At 38.1% G+C, this 14,317-nt stretch overlaps 1 protein-coding gene across 2 annotated transcripts; it reads left to right on the forward strand.

Annotated features, from left to right (window-relative positions):
* The first annotated feature begins 12,273 nt into the window (after nt 1-12,273).
* Nucleotides 12,274-13,957, forward strand: LOC117928599 (glycine-rich cell wall structural protein 1.8-like). 2 transcript variants are annotated; one of them, XM_034848530.1, is made up of 2 exons: nt 12,274-12,773; nt 12,999-13,957. In XM_034848530.1, the coding sequence occupies exons 1-2, from the start codon at nt 12,323-12,325 to the stop codon at nt 13,700-13,702; spliced, it is 1,155 nt and encodes a 384-aa protein (XP_034704421.1). In that variant the 5' UTR covers nt 12,274-12,322; the 3' UTR covers nt 13,703-13,957. The 2 variants fall into 2 exon arrangements, with proteins under 2 accessions (XP_034704421.1, XP_034704413.1); XM_034848522.1 differs by having other exon boundaries at nt 12,274-13,957.
* Nucleotides 13,958-14,317: the final 360 nt, after the last annotated feature.

Genomic DNA, 14,317 nt, shown 5'->3' on the forward strand with positions numbered 1-14,317 from the left:
ATAAAACCATCTTCATGGGCCATAGATGTGATAATGTTTATGCAATAAATATTTCAAAATAATCAGGTCATGATAGATGCTTTTCAATCATACATGATCAAAATTGGTTGTGGCATAGGAGGTTGGGACATGCTAACATGGACCTTATTTCCCAACTCAACAAAGATGAACTTGTTAGAGGTCTTCCCAAAATAAATTTTCAAAAAGACAAAGTTTGTGAAGCTTGTCAAATGAGAAAGCAAATCAAAAACTCTTTTAAAAACAAAAATTTCATTTCAACAACTAGGCCTCTTGAATTGTTGCATATGGATTTATTTGGTCCCTCTAGGACACCAAGCCTTAGAGGAAAATCTTATATTTTTGTTATTGTGGATGACTTCTCTAGATACACTTGGGTCTTATTTTTAAGTCAAAAGAATGAAGCCTTTTATGAGTTTTCAAAGTTTTGAAACAAAGTTCAAAATGAAAAAGGTTTTACAATTACTTGTATAAGAAGTGATCATGGGAGAGAATTTGAAAATATTGATTTTGAAGACTATTGCAATGAACATGGTATTAACCACAAATTTTTGGCTCTTAGAACTCCTCAACAAAATGGGGTAGTTGAAAGGAAAAATAGAACTCTTCAAGAAATGGCTAGAACCATGCTAAATGAAAACAATTTACCAAAATACTTTTGGGCCGAAATGGTTAACACTTCTTGTTATGTTTTAAATAGAATTTTATTAAGACCTATTCTTAAGAAAACTCCCTATGAGCTTTGGAAAAACAAGAAACCCAACATTAGCTATTTCAAAGTCTTTTGGTGCAAATGCTTTATATTAAACCCCAAAGACAATATTGGAAAATGTGATGCAAAATCGGATGTTGGAATTTTTCTTGGTTACTCAACTTCAAGTAAAGCCTTTAGAGTTTTTAACAAAAGAACCATGGTTGTTGAGGAGTCCATCCATGTTATTTTTTATGAATCTAACAATTCTCTCCAAGAAAGAGAGAGCTTTGATGATGATTTAGGCTTTGAGACCTCCATGGGAAAATTACAAATTGAAGATAGAAGGCAACAAGAAGAAGTTGTAGAGGATCCCAAGAAAAAAGAATCACCTTTGGCACTACCTCCTCCTCAACAAGTGCAAGGTGAATCAACCCAATGCCTCCCTAAAGATTGGAAGTTTGTCATCAACCACCCACAAGATCAAATTATAGGTAATCCATCTAGTAGGATAAGAACCAGATCATCTCTTAGAAATATTTGCAATAATCTTGCTTTTATCTCTCAAATTGAACCTAAAAATATAAAATATGCTCTAGTTGATGACAATTGGATGATTGCCATGCAAGAAGAGTTAAATCAATTTGAAAGGAGTGAAGTATGGGAATTAGTGCCAATACCTCAAAATCAAAGTGTTATTGGAACTAGATGGGTCTTTAGAAACAAAATGGATGAAAATGGCATAATTATAAGGAATAAAGCAAGATTGGTAGCCTAAGGTTTTAATCAAGAAGAAGGGATAGATTATGAAGAAACCTTTGCTCCCGTAGCTAGATTGGAAGCCATTAGGATGCTACTTGCTTTTGCATATTTTAAAGATTTTGTTTTTTATCAAATGAATGTGAAAAGTGTTTTCTTAAATGACTTTATAAATGAAGAGGTATATGTTGAACAACCACTCGGCTTTCAAATTTTTAACTTTCCTAATCATGTTTTTAAACTTAAAAAGGCACTTTATGGTTTGAAACAAGCATTTAGAGCATGGTATGAAAGATTGAGTAAATTTATTTTGAAAAGGGGTTTTTAAATGGGAAAAATTGATACAACTCTTTTCATAAAAACCAAAGAAAATGACATGCTCTTAGTGCAAATATACGTTGATGATATCATTTTTGGAGCTATTAATGTCTCTCTTTGTGAAGAATTCTCTAAATGCATGCATAGTGAGTTCGAAATGAGCATGATAGGCAAACTTAACTTCTTCCTTGGACTTCAAATCAAGCAACTAAATGAAGGAACCTTCATCAATCAAGCAAAGTATATAAGAGATCTCCTCAAAAGGTTCAATATGGAGGAAGCCCAAACAATGAAGACTCCAATGAGTTCATCCATCAAGCTTGACATGGATGAGAAAGGTAAGCCCGTCAACTCAACTATGTATAGAGGCATGATAGGTTCTTTGCTATATTTGACCGCTAGTAGACTCGACATCATGTATAGTGTATGCTTGTGTGCTAGATTTCAATCTTGTCCTAAAGAATCTCATTTAAGTGTTGTAAAACGAATTCTTAGATATTGAAAAGGGACTATGGACATAGGCTTATGGTATCCTAAGGGTGATAACTTTGAATTAATTGGATACTCGGATGCCGATTTTGCCGGTTGTAAAGTTGAAAGGAAAAGCACTAGTGCTACTTGTCATTTCCTAGGACACTCACTTGTTTCATGGCATAGTAAGAAGCAAAATTCGGTAGCTTTATTTACGGCGGAAGCCGAATACATAGCAGCCGGTTTATGTTGTGCACAAATCCTTTGGATGAAACAAACACTTAGTGATTTTAATTTGATTTTTGAGCATGTTGCTATAAAATGTGATAACACTAGTGCCATAAACATTTCAAAAAATCCAGTACAACACTCTAGGACTAAGCATATAGAGATAAGACATCATTTTCTTAGAGACCATGCACAAAAGGGTGACATTACACTTGAATTTGTAAGCACAAAAGATCAACTTGCCGATATTTTTACAAAACCCCTAAGTGAAGAGCAATTTGTTGATATTAGAAGACAATTATGGGTGATTTCTTTATGATCAAATGATTGTTTGATGAATTCTTGTTGATATTACACTTGAATATACCCTATGATTGCGTGAAATTCATATCATATGCATCATATAGAAATAATCCTAGGAAAAAGGCCAAATTTTGACCAAAAATCAAAATTCTCGTGGCATTGGACATTAAAAATTGGGGATTTCAACTGAAAAGGGCAGAGGGAGGATCATGAGACAAGAAAATGCAACAAAATTTGGAAAAATTGACCGTTGACCAAGTGGTTGACCGGTTCGTTGGAGTTGGGAATTTAAAAAGCCTTCCTGCGCTTCATTTCTCACCTATTCTCCTCCATAGCTTGAAGTCTCTTCACATCCCTACTTCCAGAAGACCGTTTTGGCCAGATTTCTGACCGATTGCAGGCTGTGGTCTTGATTTTGGGATGCCTTGAGGTTAGGGTTTTGATTTGAAACCCAAGGTTTCAGCTTTTGGGAGCATCTTCTCTCTGCACCGCGCACCTCAAGGTCTGTTCAACTTCATCTCTGTGCGCCTAGGGCTTTGGGTTGGTGGTTGCTCATTCCTATTTGATTTCATTCTCATTTTGGCCTTCTCCTTTTCCCTTCAGTTCATTAGATGGCTCCAAAGCGAGAGACGGGCACTTCCAGGGCTCGGGGAAAGCGCCCTGCTAAGCCATCTCAGCCTAAGCAGACGGAAGCTCGCTGAAAGGCGAGGTATGACACGACCCTCTTCAGTTCGATTGAAGACTATCAACGCTACAAGCAAAAGTTCGCCCAAAGGAAAGTCGTCCTAGGGAAAAGTGTCAATTTCTCCCAACTTCAACACTTCGGGTTTAAGGGACTATTCGGACGGATGGGATGGCTGCTAGTTATGACGATTTCTGAGCCGATCTTTCTGATTCTGATGCGGGTTTTTTATTCCCGGGCGACCTGTGGGCTTGGAGGACCGGTATTGTCCATTGTGGGGGGAGTTGAGATTAGATTGAGTCCCAAGAGTATCTGCCGCATTCTCGACATCTCTTCAGTTGGCCTTAAAGTGTATGAGGCCAAGGCGTGGCCCACTGTGCCGAGATTCGAGCCTAGAGAAGTTGTTTAGAGGTTGTGCGGACTCGTAGATGCCTAGAGGATGGGCAAACCATCAGCACATAGCCTAACCGTGCCCAGCCGAGTCCTTCACCACATGATATGCTCCATTTTATTGCCATGTGGAGGACATCGAGACGAGGTCTCCTACCTTGAGGCATTTATTGTGGACTCGATCCTCACCGGGAGACAGATTCACGTGGGATATCTGATGATGATGCATATGATCTCCTGCGTTGAGAGCACGACACGAGTACTCCTCTACGACCGCTTCCTTACCCGAGTATTCAAGGATTCCGGGGTTGACTTGAGTAAAGAGACGGACTTCGAGGCCCCCACTAGCTATGACACTTATGATGAGCAATCCTTGGGGCGCATGAAGTTTGAGAAGGCACCCGATGGCTCCTAGGTTAGGAGAGTTGGGCGACAGGCCCGGGGACAGGATCGGATGCATCCCGGAGTAGAGGAGGAGGCCGAGATCAGAGAGATGGAGGATAGGTTAGACCCTCAGAGGGACTTTGAGCAGAGAGGGTCTGAGCTTGACATTCCGCCTCCACCTCAGTTAGAGGGCATTCATGTTGAGGCTACCTTCTCAAAGCCTATGATGACTGAGTCGTCTTTCATAGTAGGACCATCATCTTAGCCATCATTTACCGAGTTACCATCTCAGGCACCTCACACTCCTGATCATGCGCTTTGGATAGATGTCTTAGCTTAGATCAGCTCCCTTGGGACTCGTATGGAGGAGCTTGCCTTAGTCCATGACTCTCGCTTCTACTCTATGGAGGAACACATGGATCAGTATCAGACTGGAGTCACTTCTTGGTTTGATCACTTCCAGCAGAGATTCGAGCACATAGAGGAGCGTATGGATCAACAACAGGCTACATTCGAGCATCTCCAACAGAGCATTGATCGTATTGAGAGTCATCAGGTGAGTCAGGATGAGGAGATGATGGCTTACCTCCACTCTATGTTTCCTCCTCCTCCCCCTCAGCCTTGAGATTGTCTCGAGTTCCCCCTCCGTTTCTTTTTTATGTTGCCAAATGAGGAGAAATTTATAGGATCTAGGAGACCCTCATGCATGTCATTGTCATCATAGTCATATCTATCTTGTTTGTACATGTGAGGTTTCATTTCCATATATATATGATATGATATTTTCATGATCCATTGCTTCCTATTCAAATTTTCGTGATTTACATTGTTTCCTATTAAAAATCGTTTGATTGATCCATGATTGGTTTGAGGGGGAGATTTTTTTTTTCTCTCCTAGATAACCAAGGTTTGTCATCATCAAAAAGGGGAAGATTGTTAGCCCAAGGGTTCTCCTAATCGGGTTTTGATGATAACAAACCATGGTTAAGTAACTAATTGGTTTAATGATTAAAAATCTCAGGTATAAACTCGAAAATTCATCAAATGACCAAATGGATACAAGATCGAGACACTTGGAAGACTTGCGATCATAGGAAACTAATGTAAGATGAATGCATGAGTGCACCTAGGATTTTCACACATTTCATGCATCTTTGAAAACTCGATTTATTCTTTAAAACGTCGATTTCATTAAAACCCGAGTTTTTAACTAATGTACCTTAGGCAAAATGTTTCAAAATTGGCTTAATAATTTACCTAAAGACCTTGCCTAAGTGTTAGAAAAGAAAGGAATTAAAAAAATAGGTTTTCGGGGTCAAAAAGGCTCAACCGGTCGAGGTTATGGCCAACGACTCAACTGGTTGAGGAACCGGTCGACCGATTGTGCTTGTTCGGTCGAGAGAGGTCAAAAACCTTCTCTCTCTCCCAATAGCCTTCTCTTCCCGGTCGAGGTGTTTCTCTTACCTATCGAGGTCCGGTTGAGGTAACAGTAACCTATCATGCATTAAATGCTCCAACGGCTAGTGAATCGGTCGACCCCTAACTCGATCGGACGAGGTTACCTTTTACTGTTTTTGACTCCCGAGCTTGGAAACCTATAAATTGAGAGCTCCATTTCATTTATTGACAAGAGAACACTTGCATTCAATAGCCTACCTACTTGTTCTTGATCAAAAAGCTTTCATTTCTTTCATAGTGCATTAAATCACCACGTGCATATCTTTTAGTGCACTCTTGTGTGTCATCCTAGCTTTGTCTTGTATTTGAGCTATCTTTAAGTTAGGTTGAGGGATTATATCTTGTAAAAATCTGAGTGTTAAAGCCTTCAAGAGGGTTGAATCTTGAAGAGGTTGTGTAAGAGCCCATTGGAGCCGAAATCCAAGTGTAAGAAGATTGAAAGCTTGGTTGAAGCCTCAAGTTAGTGGAACCCTCCCTCGATTAGGAGGTTAAGGAGAGTGGACGTAGGCAAGGAAGTGTTGAACCCGAGTTTGAATTCTCTAAACTCTATCTCTTTACTTTGCTTATATTGTGTTTGAATTTGTTGTGATTGAAAAGATTTTAAAAACCTAATTCACCCCCCATTTTGGGTGTTTTTCTTAACTAAGTATAGCCTTTGTTTTCTCACTTATTTTGCTTACTTTACTTCTATCAAATTTGGTTCTTTTCTCTTACCTTCAACTAAGAAAAAAGAATAGTATAAATGAAAAAAAAAAACTCTTTATCTTGAAATGACAACAAATCCAATTCTTACTCTTTCTTTTATTCCCTAGTCAGGTTCTTTTTTTTAAAAAAAAAAAAAAAAAAAAAAAAGAATACTATGATTATTGGAACAATTAAATGGAAACCTTTTTCATTTCTCAAGATCTTTAGGATACCATTTAGAACAACTATCCATAACCTCTTGGCTCTTTAAGTTCTTCAAGTTGGATAACATCACAAAGGAAGCAATACAAGGAAAACAAAAAGAATAATGCTACTTCTTTTCAATACATACAACAAGTGGTATGTAAAACAATTTTTCCAATAACTTTTTATATTAATAAGGAAAAAAATGCATGGGAATTATTAAAGAAGGGATTTCAAGGTTTAAAAAAACCACCACTTAAAAATTGCAATCATAGAGAGATTTTGATAACTTGGTAATGAAGGAAACTAAAAGTATTCATGAATTCTCTTCAAGAGCTATTAAAATAGGAAATAAAATAAAATGTTGTGGACATACGATTGATCAAACAAGAAATTAGTTGAAAAACTCCTATAAAGTCTTCCTACAAAATTTGATCATGTTGTTTCTGCTATAGAAGAATTCAAAGATTTGTCAAAGATGTGTCAAGTTCATTCCAATCACATGAAAAGAAAAAGAAAAAAAATGGCTAACAAGTCCTTGAATTATCAATGGAGCAAAGTCTTTCAATCTAAATCTAAAATGGTAAATAAAAGAGCATTGAATCTAATTAATAAAAGAGTGGAAGATCTTTACAAAGAAAGGATAATCAATATGCAAAAGAAAAAGGGATTAATTGATTAACCTACCTTGGAAAAGATCTTGTTGGTTCCTTTTTGAGAGGTTGGTGATTGAGTAAGAATTGGTTAATTCATTTTACCCTTATTGTTGTGTAAATTGATTTGGAAAAGTGAAGAAAAAAATCTCATTTTTGTGTATTTAGGTTATAATTTGATGAAGGAATGCATCTACAATGTCACACTTGACATGATGGGTTATGCATAATAATGACATTCCAAAGATAGCTTGAGCGAAGAATACTTTGAGCTAACCTAAAATCTTAGTTATTAATTTTCTCATTTCATTTTTAAAAACTATTTTTTTTTTCTAGTTTCATCATTTTCAAAATTTGATAAAAAAAATACCAAAAAAGTTTATCTCCTAATTGAACTTATTCTTGGTCATTTCTTTGGGTTTTATACCTAAATACTTATTAGGTATTACACATTTAAAGTCCTTGGCACTTGGAAATTTGACAACAATGAGAATATAAAATTGAGACACAAGCATTAATCACTTCAAAGTTTTTGGAAGCATTGCTTATGTTCTCCTTCCATCATAAAACAGAGAACTTTGAATAGAAAGGTGAGAAATATGTTTATTGGCTATAATGAATAATCTAAGGGATCACAATTGTTAAATCCTAGAACAAATCAACTTGTAATTTCAAAAGCTATGTCATATTTGATTAAATGGTAGCTTGGGAATGGAAATATGACATGCCTCAAATTTCAAAGACTTGTGAGGTTTTTCAACCATCAACATCTCAGGGTGACACTACTCAACAAACTCTTTCCTAGGAAAATTTATATTCAAGTTCTACATGGCCATTAACAAAAAATCCAGCGATTTATGAGTCTATAGATTCACAAAGTCTACCAAACAAAAGTATCATCTTTAACAAATTGTCTATGAATCTATTGATGTTGTTTTTTTTTATTTATTTTATGAATATGAAATTTTTTAACAAACCACAAAATAAAATATTTGAATCAAAGTCATGAATGAAAAAATAGCTACTATTGAGAAAAACAAAACTTGGGTGTTTATGGACTTTCCTAAAGGAAAAAAAGTAATTGGTTTAAAATGGTCCTACAAGATCAATGTTGGATGGTTTGTTGTGGATGTTGTTGGGAACCCTGGATTACTCTATTCCTTAGGATTGAATCTCTTAAGGTATATATTATTTATCCCTAAGGCTCTCTAAATTTAACATAGCAAAAAATTAACTATGAGTATAAAAACCAAAATAGATATTAAATCTAGAGGCTAGAACACATACATGTGATTTGGATATTTCCAGACCGTTTACAAGTCAATAAAGATGTCAAAAACATTATAAAACTTGTCTACCTGATGTTCTTCCACCTAATCTCTTCTCACATGGGTCTAAGCATGAAAAAAGTGTGGGTTTTTTTTTTTCTTCCTTAAGGGTGGCTAGGATTTCTCTCTGGTGGCTCTTTGGAAGACAAAAAAATGGCTAAAGTCTAAACCATAAACCCTTAAAAGGGTTTATATAAGGCTTCTTGTTGGTTAAAGTAACTTGAACACAAATTAAGCTTAGGTCACTTAATCTAACCCACCTAGGCCCTAATTAATTAATTAGTCCAATCTAGAAAGTCAATTCATAAGATGTAGTCCAACATTATGTTTTTACCAAACACCTTTATGCACACTTATGAACTAAAAACCCAAATCTCTCAAATAAATATGTCTTCATGAATTAGGAACTGAAGCAAGGACTAATAAGACTCATAAGAAAATAATGACTCCCTCAAAATCCAATTATGAAGTTGACTCAGCACTTCACTAAAGACAAGTTAACTACATTCTAGTATCCTACGAAATTACAATGAGTTAGAGTTTGGGTTTGTGACCTACTATTCATTTCATATAGACTACTTATGAACTGGTGTCTGTAATCTAACAAGGTAGTGGTATCAACCCATTAAGATTACATTTCCAATCCTTGAGTTATAGATCCTCTAATTATGTGATCAATTGACATTCTCTAACTCATAAAAATTATATGTCAAATTTCACTTAAGAAATTACTAGGGCCACAAATTTCATGGTCACATGTTCTTTAAATCATCCAATGAGATATCATGGTTCCTCTATCAAGCATACTTGTTGTAACCAACCTCCATACACAATTGTAGGGAATCCTAGATCACTATGTTCCTTATCCCAAGACCAGGTTAGGTGCATGATTTTCTTCCTAAGCCTCCATATTCTAGCAATAGAAGCAAAAATCATACTTTTTAATAAAAACAATCTAAATTTTATGGTCTAAAAAACATTACCTTTGATTTGGACATACCCAAATCAATTTCTTTTGGTGAAGATGAAGCCTAAAGTCTTCAGAGGTCTTAAACACCTAAAATATTTTGCTCGATGACTTTCTCTTAGTCCTTAGTACTCAAACGATGAGGAGGTTTAAGAAGATAAAGGTTAGGGTTATTTCTTCCCTTTGGATGGTGGAAGATGACTAACTTGAAACCCTAACCCCTAAGGGGTATTAATGGGGCTCCATAATTGGACTTAACTTAAGTCTACATGGGTTTGGGTCACTTAATCAAACCTAAAATGAGTCATAATTTATTAATTAACCTCACATGATCATCTAATTAATTAATTCGCTCAATCTAGAGATGTCGTTCACTAACCCTTATGTAACTTTATGTAATTACCAAAATACCCTTGTGCACATAAGTGAACCAAAAGCTAATCCAATCCTTATAAATCGTGCTAACAAAGTATATGAGCTTAAGTGGGGACTACTAGGACACATAAAAAAGTAATGGCTTCCTTTAAATCTAATTCTAAAATTGATTCAACATCCCACTATAGAAAATCAATTGCATTTTAGTACCCTATGTAAATAACGAGGCAATAAGTGCTCAAGTCTATGACCTACTATCCAATGTGTATAGTCTCCCTATGAACTGATATTTGTAATAACAAGGTGAAAGCTATTAGTATTTCAAGACTACCTCTACTGTCCTTAAGTTATATATCATCCTATTATGTCATCAATTGGCACTTTCCAAGAGCTTATTTCAAGTTCTACTTAAGGAACTACTATGACCATAGTTTACATGAACACATTTCCTTAAAATTACCCAAGAGAACACTATGTCTCAATTCCATGATATATCATGATATCTATATTGAGAATAGTTATTGCTAACAACTTCCATTAATAGTGACTCAATCCATCATGAATATATGATCACTTTAAGATTTCACCCATAAGTCAAAACTACTGTTAACGACTTATTGAAAATACTCATTATTACCGACTTCCATTAATAGTTACTTCCATTAAAAGTTAAAACTACTGCTAATTTTAGTACAAACTTAATATTCTTTCAAGGTTGAGAGACAACACAATGAAGCAGTTTGGTAAAGTCGTGACTACTCAATAGTCTTACGTCATAACTCATTGTAGGTCATGTTCAATGTATAATCATACATACTAATGCACTCACCATGAGAAACCTATCTCCAATGGCCAAGTATAATCATCCTTTAATTAGGAAGTGGTACACTAAAACCTCTAATGGTTGTCTAGGCTCATGAACTGACTATGAGTACGTCATTTTTTTATAAGAACTCATGACTTGAATATTTCGTGCAACTTCCAAAGTCTTGTGTTGATTAACACATGCTCAATATCCTCTTAAGGTTGAGAGTCTATACATTATAATAATTTGGTGAATCATTACATCAAATCTTCCTTCTTATTTTTTGAACCGAGTTCTAATACCAAGTTTGTTAGATGATTTTCTGTGGATGCTACATCAACAAGCTATTGTATTTCGCATAGATGAGAAAGCACATGTAAATTTGCAGGAAAAGAAATTAAATTAAAAAAAAAAAAAAGAAGCAAAATCAGGGCACTAATAGCTAGTTGATGACCGTAAGAGGACATCAGGCTATGTTTTCTGCTTGGGATCAAATGTGATATCAATGGAGCTCCAAAAGGAAAAGGTCTGGCTTTATCTTCAGCAAAAGTTCGGTTCATTACTATAACAGATTGTGCATGTGAAACTATATGGCTAAGAAGAATCTTAAATGATTTTCAGTTGAAGCAAGAGGAACCTACAAAGATCTATTGTGGCAACATGTGTGCAATTTCATTAACAAAGAATTCACTTTTTCATGCAAGGTTTGTTCGAGATTTAGTAAGCAAAGGAGAAATTTGTGACTATGGAGGAATTTGAGTGGTTCAAAGACCAATTGAAGATTACAAATTAAGTTGGGGAGTTAAGAGGTTAATTTATAACCTTGGTTTTGGAGTTTGTACTATGGTTCTTCTTAGATTAGAGGCATGGTTGAATTCTTTTAGAATTCCAATATGTTGGTGATGTAGGAAAATAACCATAGCAGAACTCTAGATCCATCCTCTGTTTTAGTCTAATTGTTAGTTGAGAAAATGGGAAGTAGCTTTTCCTAATTATCCCATATGCATGAGCAACAGAGACACAAAGCATAGTTACTGTAATCAGTGATCTTCATTTTAAAGGAGATCATTAATGCAGCAACTAATGACAAAAAATAAATAAATAAATAAAAATTCATGCTCAACCTTTTCCTCTTAAACCTTGTCCAATGTGTTGAAATGTGCCGTGACTAAAATATTATTTTAAAATGGTGAAAGTTGCCTATTTGCTTCAATCATATTTTAATATGGCGTGGGTAGTAGATAAGGGAAGATCACTTGGATACATACAAAGTCGCGATTATCCATTCAAGTTTGAGAAAAGGGAAATTAAAGTCGGGTTTGTTCAAGCTTTGGATCTAAAATATGGATATGCATTTGGGGATGAGATATGGTGGACAGCCAAAGCACACTAGTGAGAGTATGAGACTGCTGGTGCGAGTGTATAGTTGTGTGCATGCTTGTATATTGGGCCACACGATGGGGACATTCAACTTCTCAAACCATGTGCTTCAGCCACCCCTTGTGCAAATAACGCGGTTTTGGACCCCATACTATTCCTATAAATACCCACCCCTTGCTACATTCCTAAACCATGGTTGTGGGATTTTGAAGATATTTGATCCTATGGCCACCCACAGAGCTGTTAGTGCTGTTTTCTTTGTGTTATTAAGCATAGGCATATGTTCAGCCACTAGGGCACTCCTCACTTTTGAAGGAGAAGCTGGCTATGGCACTGGCCATGGCATTGGTGGTGGGGGTGGGGGTGGTTCTGGGTCTGGTGGTGGTGGTGGTTTTCCAGGAGGTTATGGCGGTGGGGGAGGTTCTGGCGGTGGTGGTGGCTATGGAGCAGTAGGGGGATATGGAAGTGGTGGTGGAGGTGGTGGTGGTGGTGGTAGTGGTGGTGGTAGTGGTGGTGGCTATGGAGCTGGTGGAATACATGGTGGAGGATATGGAAGTGGAGGTGGTTCAGGAGGTGGCATTGGATATGGTGCTGGTGGAGAACACGGTGGTGGTGGCGGTAGTGGAGGAGGAGCTGGTGGTGGGGTGGGATATGGCAGTGGTGGCGGAGGCAGTGGTGGTGCTGGAGGTGGTTATCCCGCTGGACCTGAGCATGGTGGTGGGTATGGAAGTGGGGGTGGTCAAGGAGGGGGAGCTGGATACGGTGGTGGAGGAGAACATGGTGGCGGTTATGGTGGAGGCAGCGGTGGCGGTGGTGGTGTTGGGTATGGTGCTGGTGGAGAACACGGTGGTGGTGGCGGTAGTGGAGGAGGAGCTGGTGGTGGGGTGGGATATGGCAGTGGTGGTTCTGGAGGTGGTTATCCCGCTGGACCTGAGCACGGTGGTGGGTCTGGCAGTGGGGGTGGTCAAGGAGGGGGAGCTGGATACGGTGGTGGAGGAGAACATGGTGGCGGTTATGGTGGAGGCAGCGGTGGCGGTGGTGGTGTCGGGTATGGTGCTGGTGGAGAGCATGGTGGTGGATATGGCACTGGGGAAGGAGCTGGCGGTGGTGGCGGCAGTGCTGGCTATGGCCCTGGAATAGAGCATGGTGGAGGATATGGAGGTGGGGGTGGTTCAGGAGGTGGCACGGGGTACGGTGCTGGCGGAGAACATGGTGGTGGATATGGAAGTGGGGGTGGTTCAGGAGGTGGCACCGGATATGGTGCTGGTGGAGAACATGGTGGCGGATATGGCGGTGGTGGCGGCAGTGGTGGTGGTACTGGGTACGGTGCTGGGGGAGACCACGGTGCAGGATACGGCAGTGGCGGAGGATCTGGAGGTGGCATTGGATATGGCGCAGGTGGAGAGCATGGAGGTGGCTACGGAGGTGGTAATGGTGGGGGTGGGGGTGGGGGTGTTGGCTACGGTGCAGGAGGCGAGCATGGAGGAGGATATGGAAGAGGTGGAGGTTCGGGAGGTGGAGCCGGTGCAGGTTCCGGTGGCGGTGGAGGTGGTGGTTATGGTGGCGGATACGGAGGTGGAGTCCATGGTGGCTACATTCCTTAAGAGCATGCAGCTGCGTATCATCCAAGAATTGGTGTCTATTTCTTGAACTATTTCATCAGTCTTTATGTATTAAGAATCTATTTCATCAGTCTTATCATGTATTAAGAATAAGGACAGGCTGAATTTGATAATTTCCTCTTCATCTTAAGTAAAGAGAGAGAGAAAATAGAAATTAGACCTGTTCTAACATTATTATAATTAATTCTACTATTCTTGAGAATGGATAATTACCTGGTTGCAACAGTATTATTATTATCCATCAGCTTATAATTCAACATGCTCACCTTCTCTTTTTCAATGAAAAATGCTTCCAATAAATCATGCCTGATAAAGACCCTCGTCCGTTATCATTCACTTGTTAATCTTGGAAGACATCTTGTCTTTAGTTGTCTTTGTCTTTGTCTTTGTCTTTGATCAGTTAAGCGTTTTAAATTACATGTATATATTAAAATATTTGAAATATCCAGCCAATTTGATCGACTCGCTGTACAAATGAGAAGGTGGGGATGATGATGATGATCGCTTGAACGCACTAACCACAGTCCTCCACATCATGTGACGCTGATATATGCTCTGATCTCTTTCGTACAAAACCACACCAGCAGGATATGGTCA

The sequence above is a fragment of the Vitis riparia genome, chromosome 2 (assembly GCF_004353265.1).
Source record: "Vitis riparia cultivar Riparia Gloire de Montpellier isolate 1030 chromosome 2, EGFV_Vit.rip_1.0, whole genome shotgun sequence".
Classification (NCBI taxonomy): domain Eukaryota; kingdom Viridiplantae; phylum Streptophyta; class Magnoliopsida; order Vitales; family Vitaceae; genus Vitis; species Vitis riparia.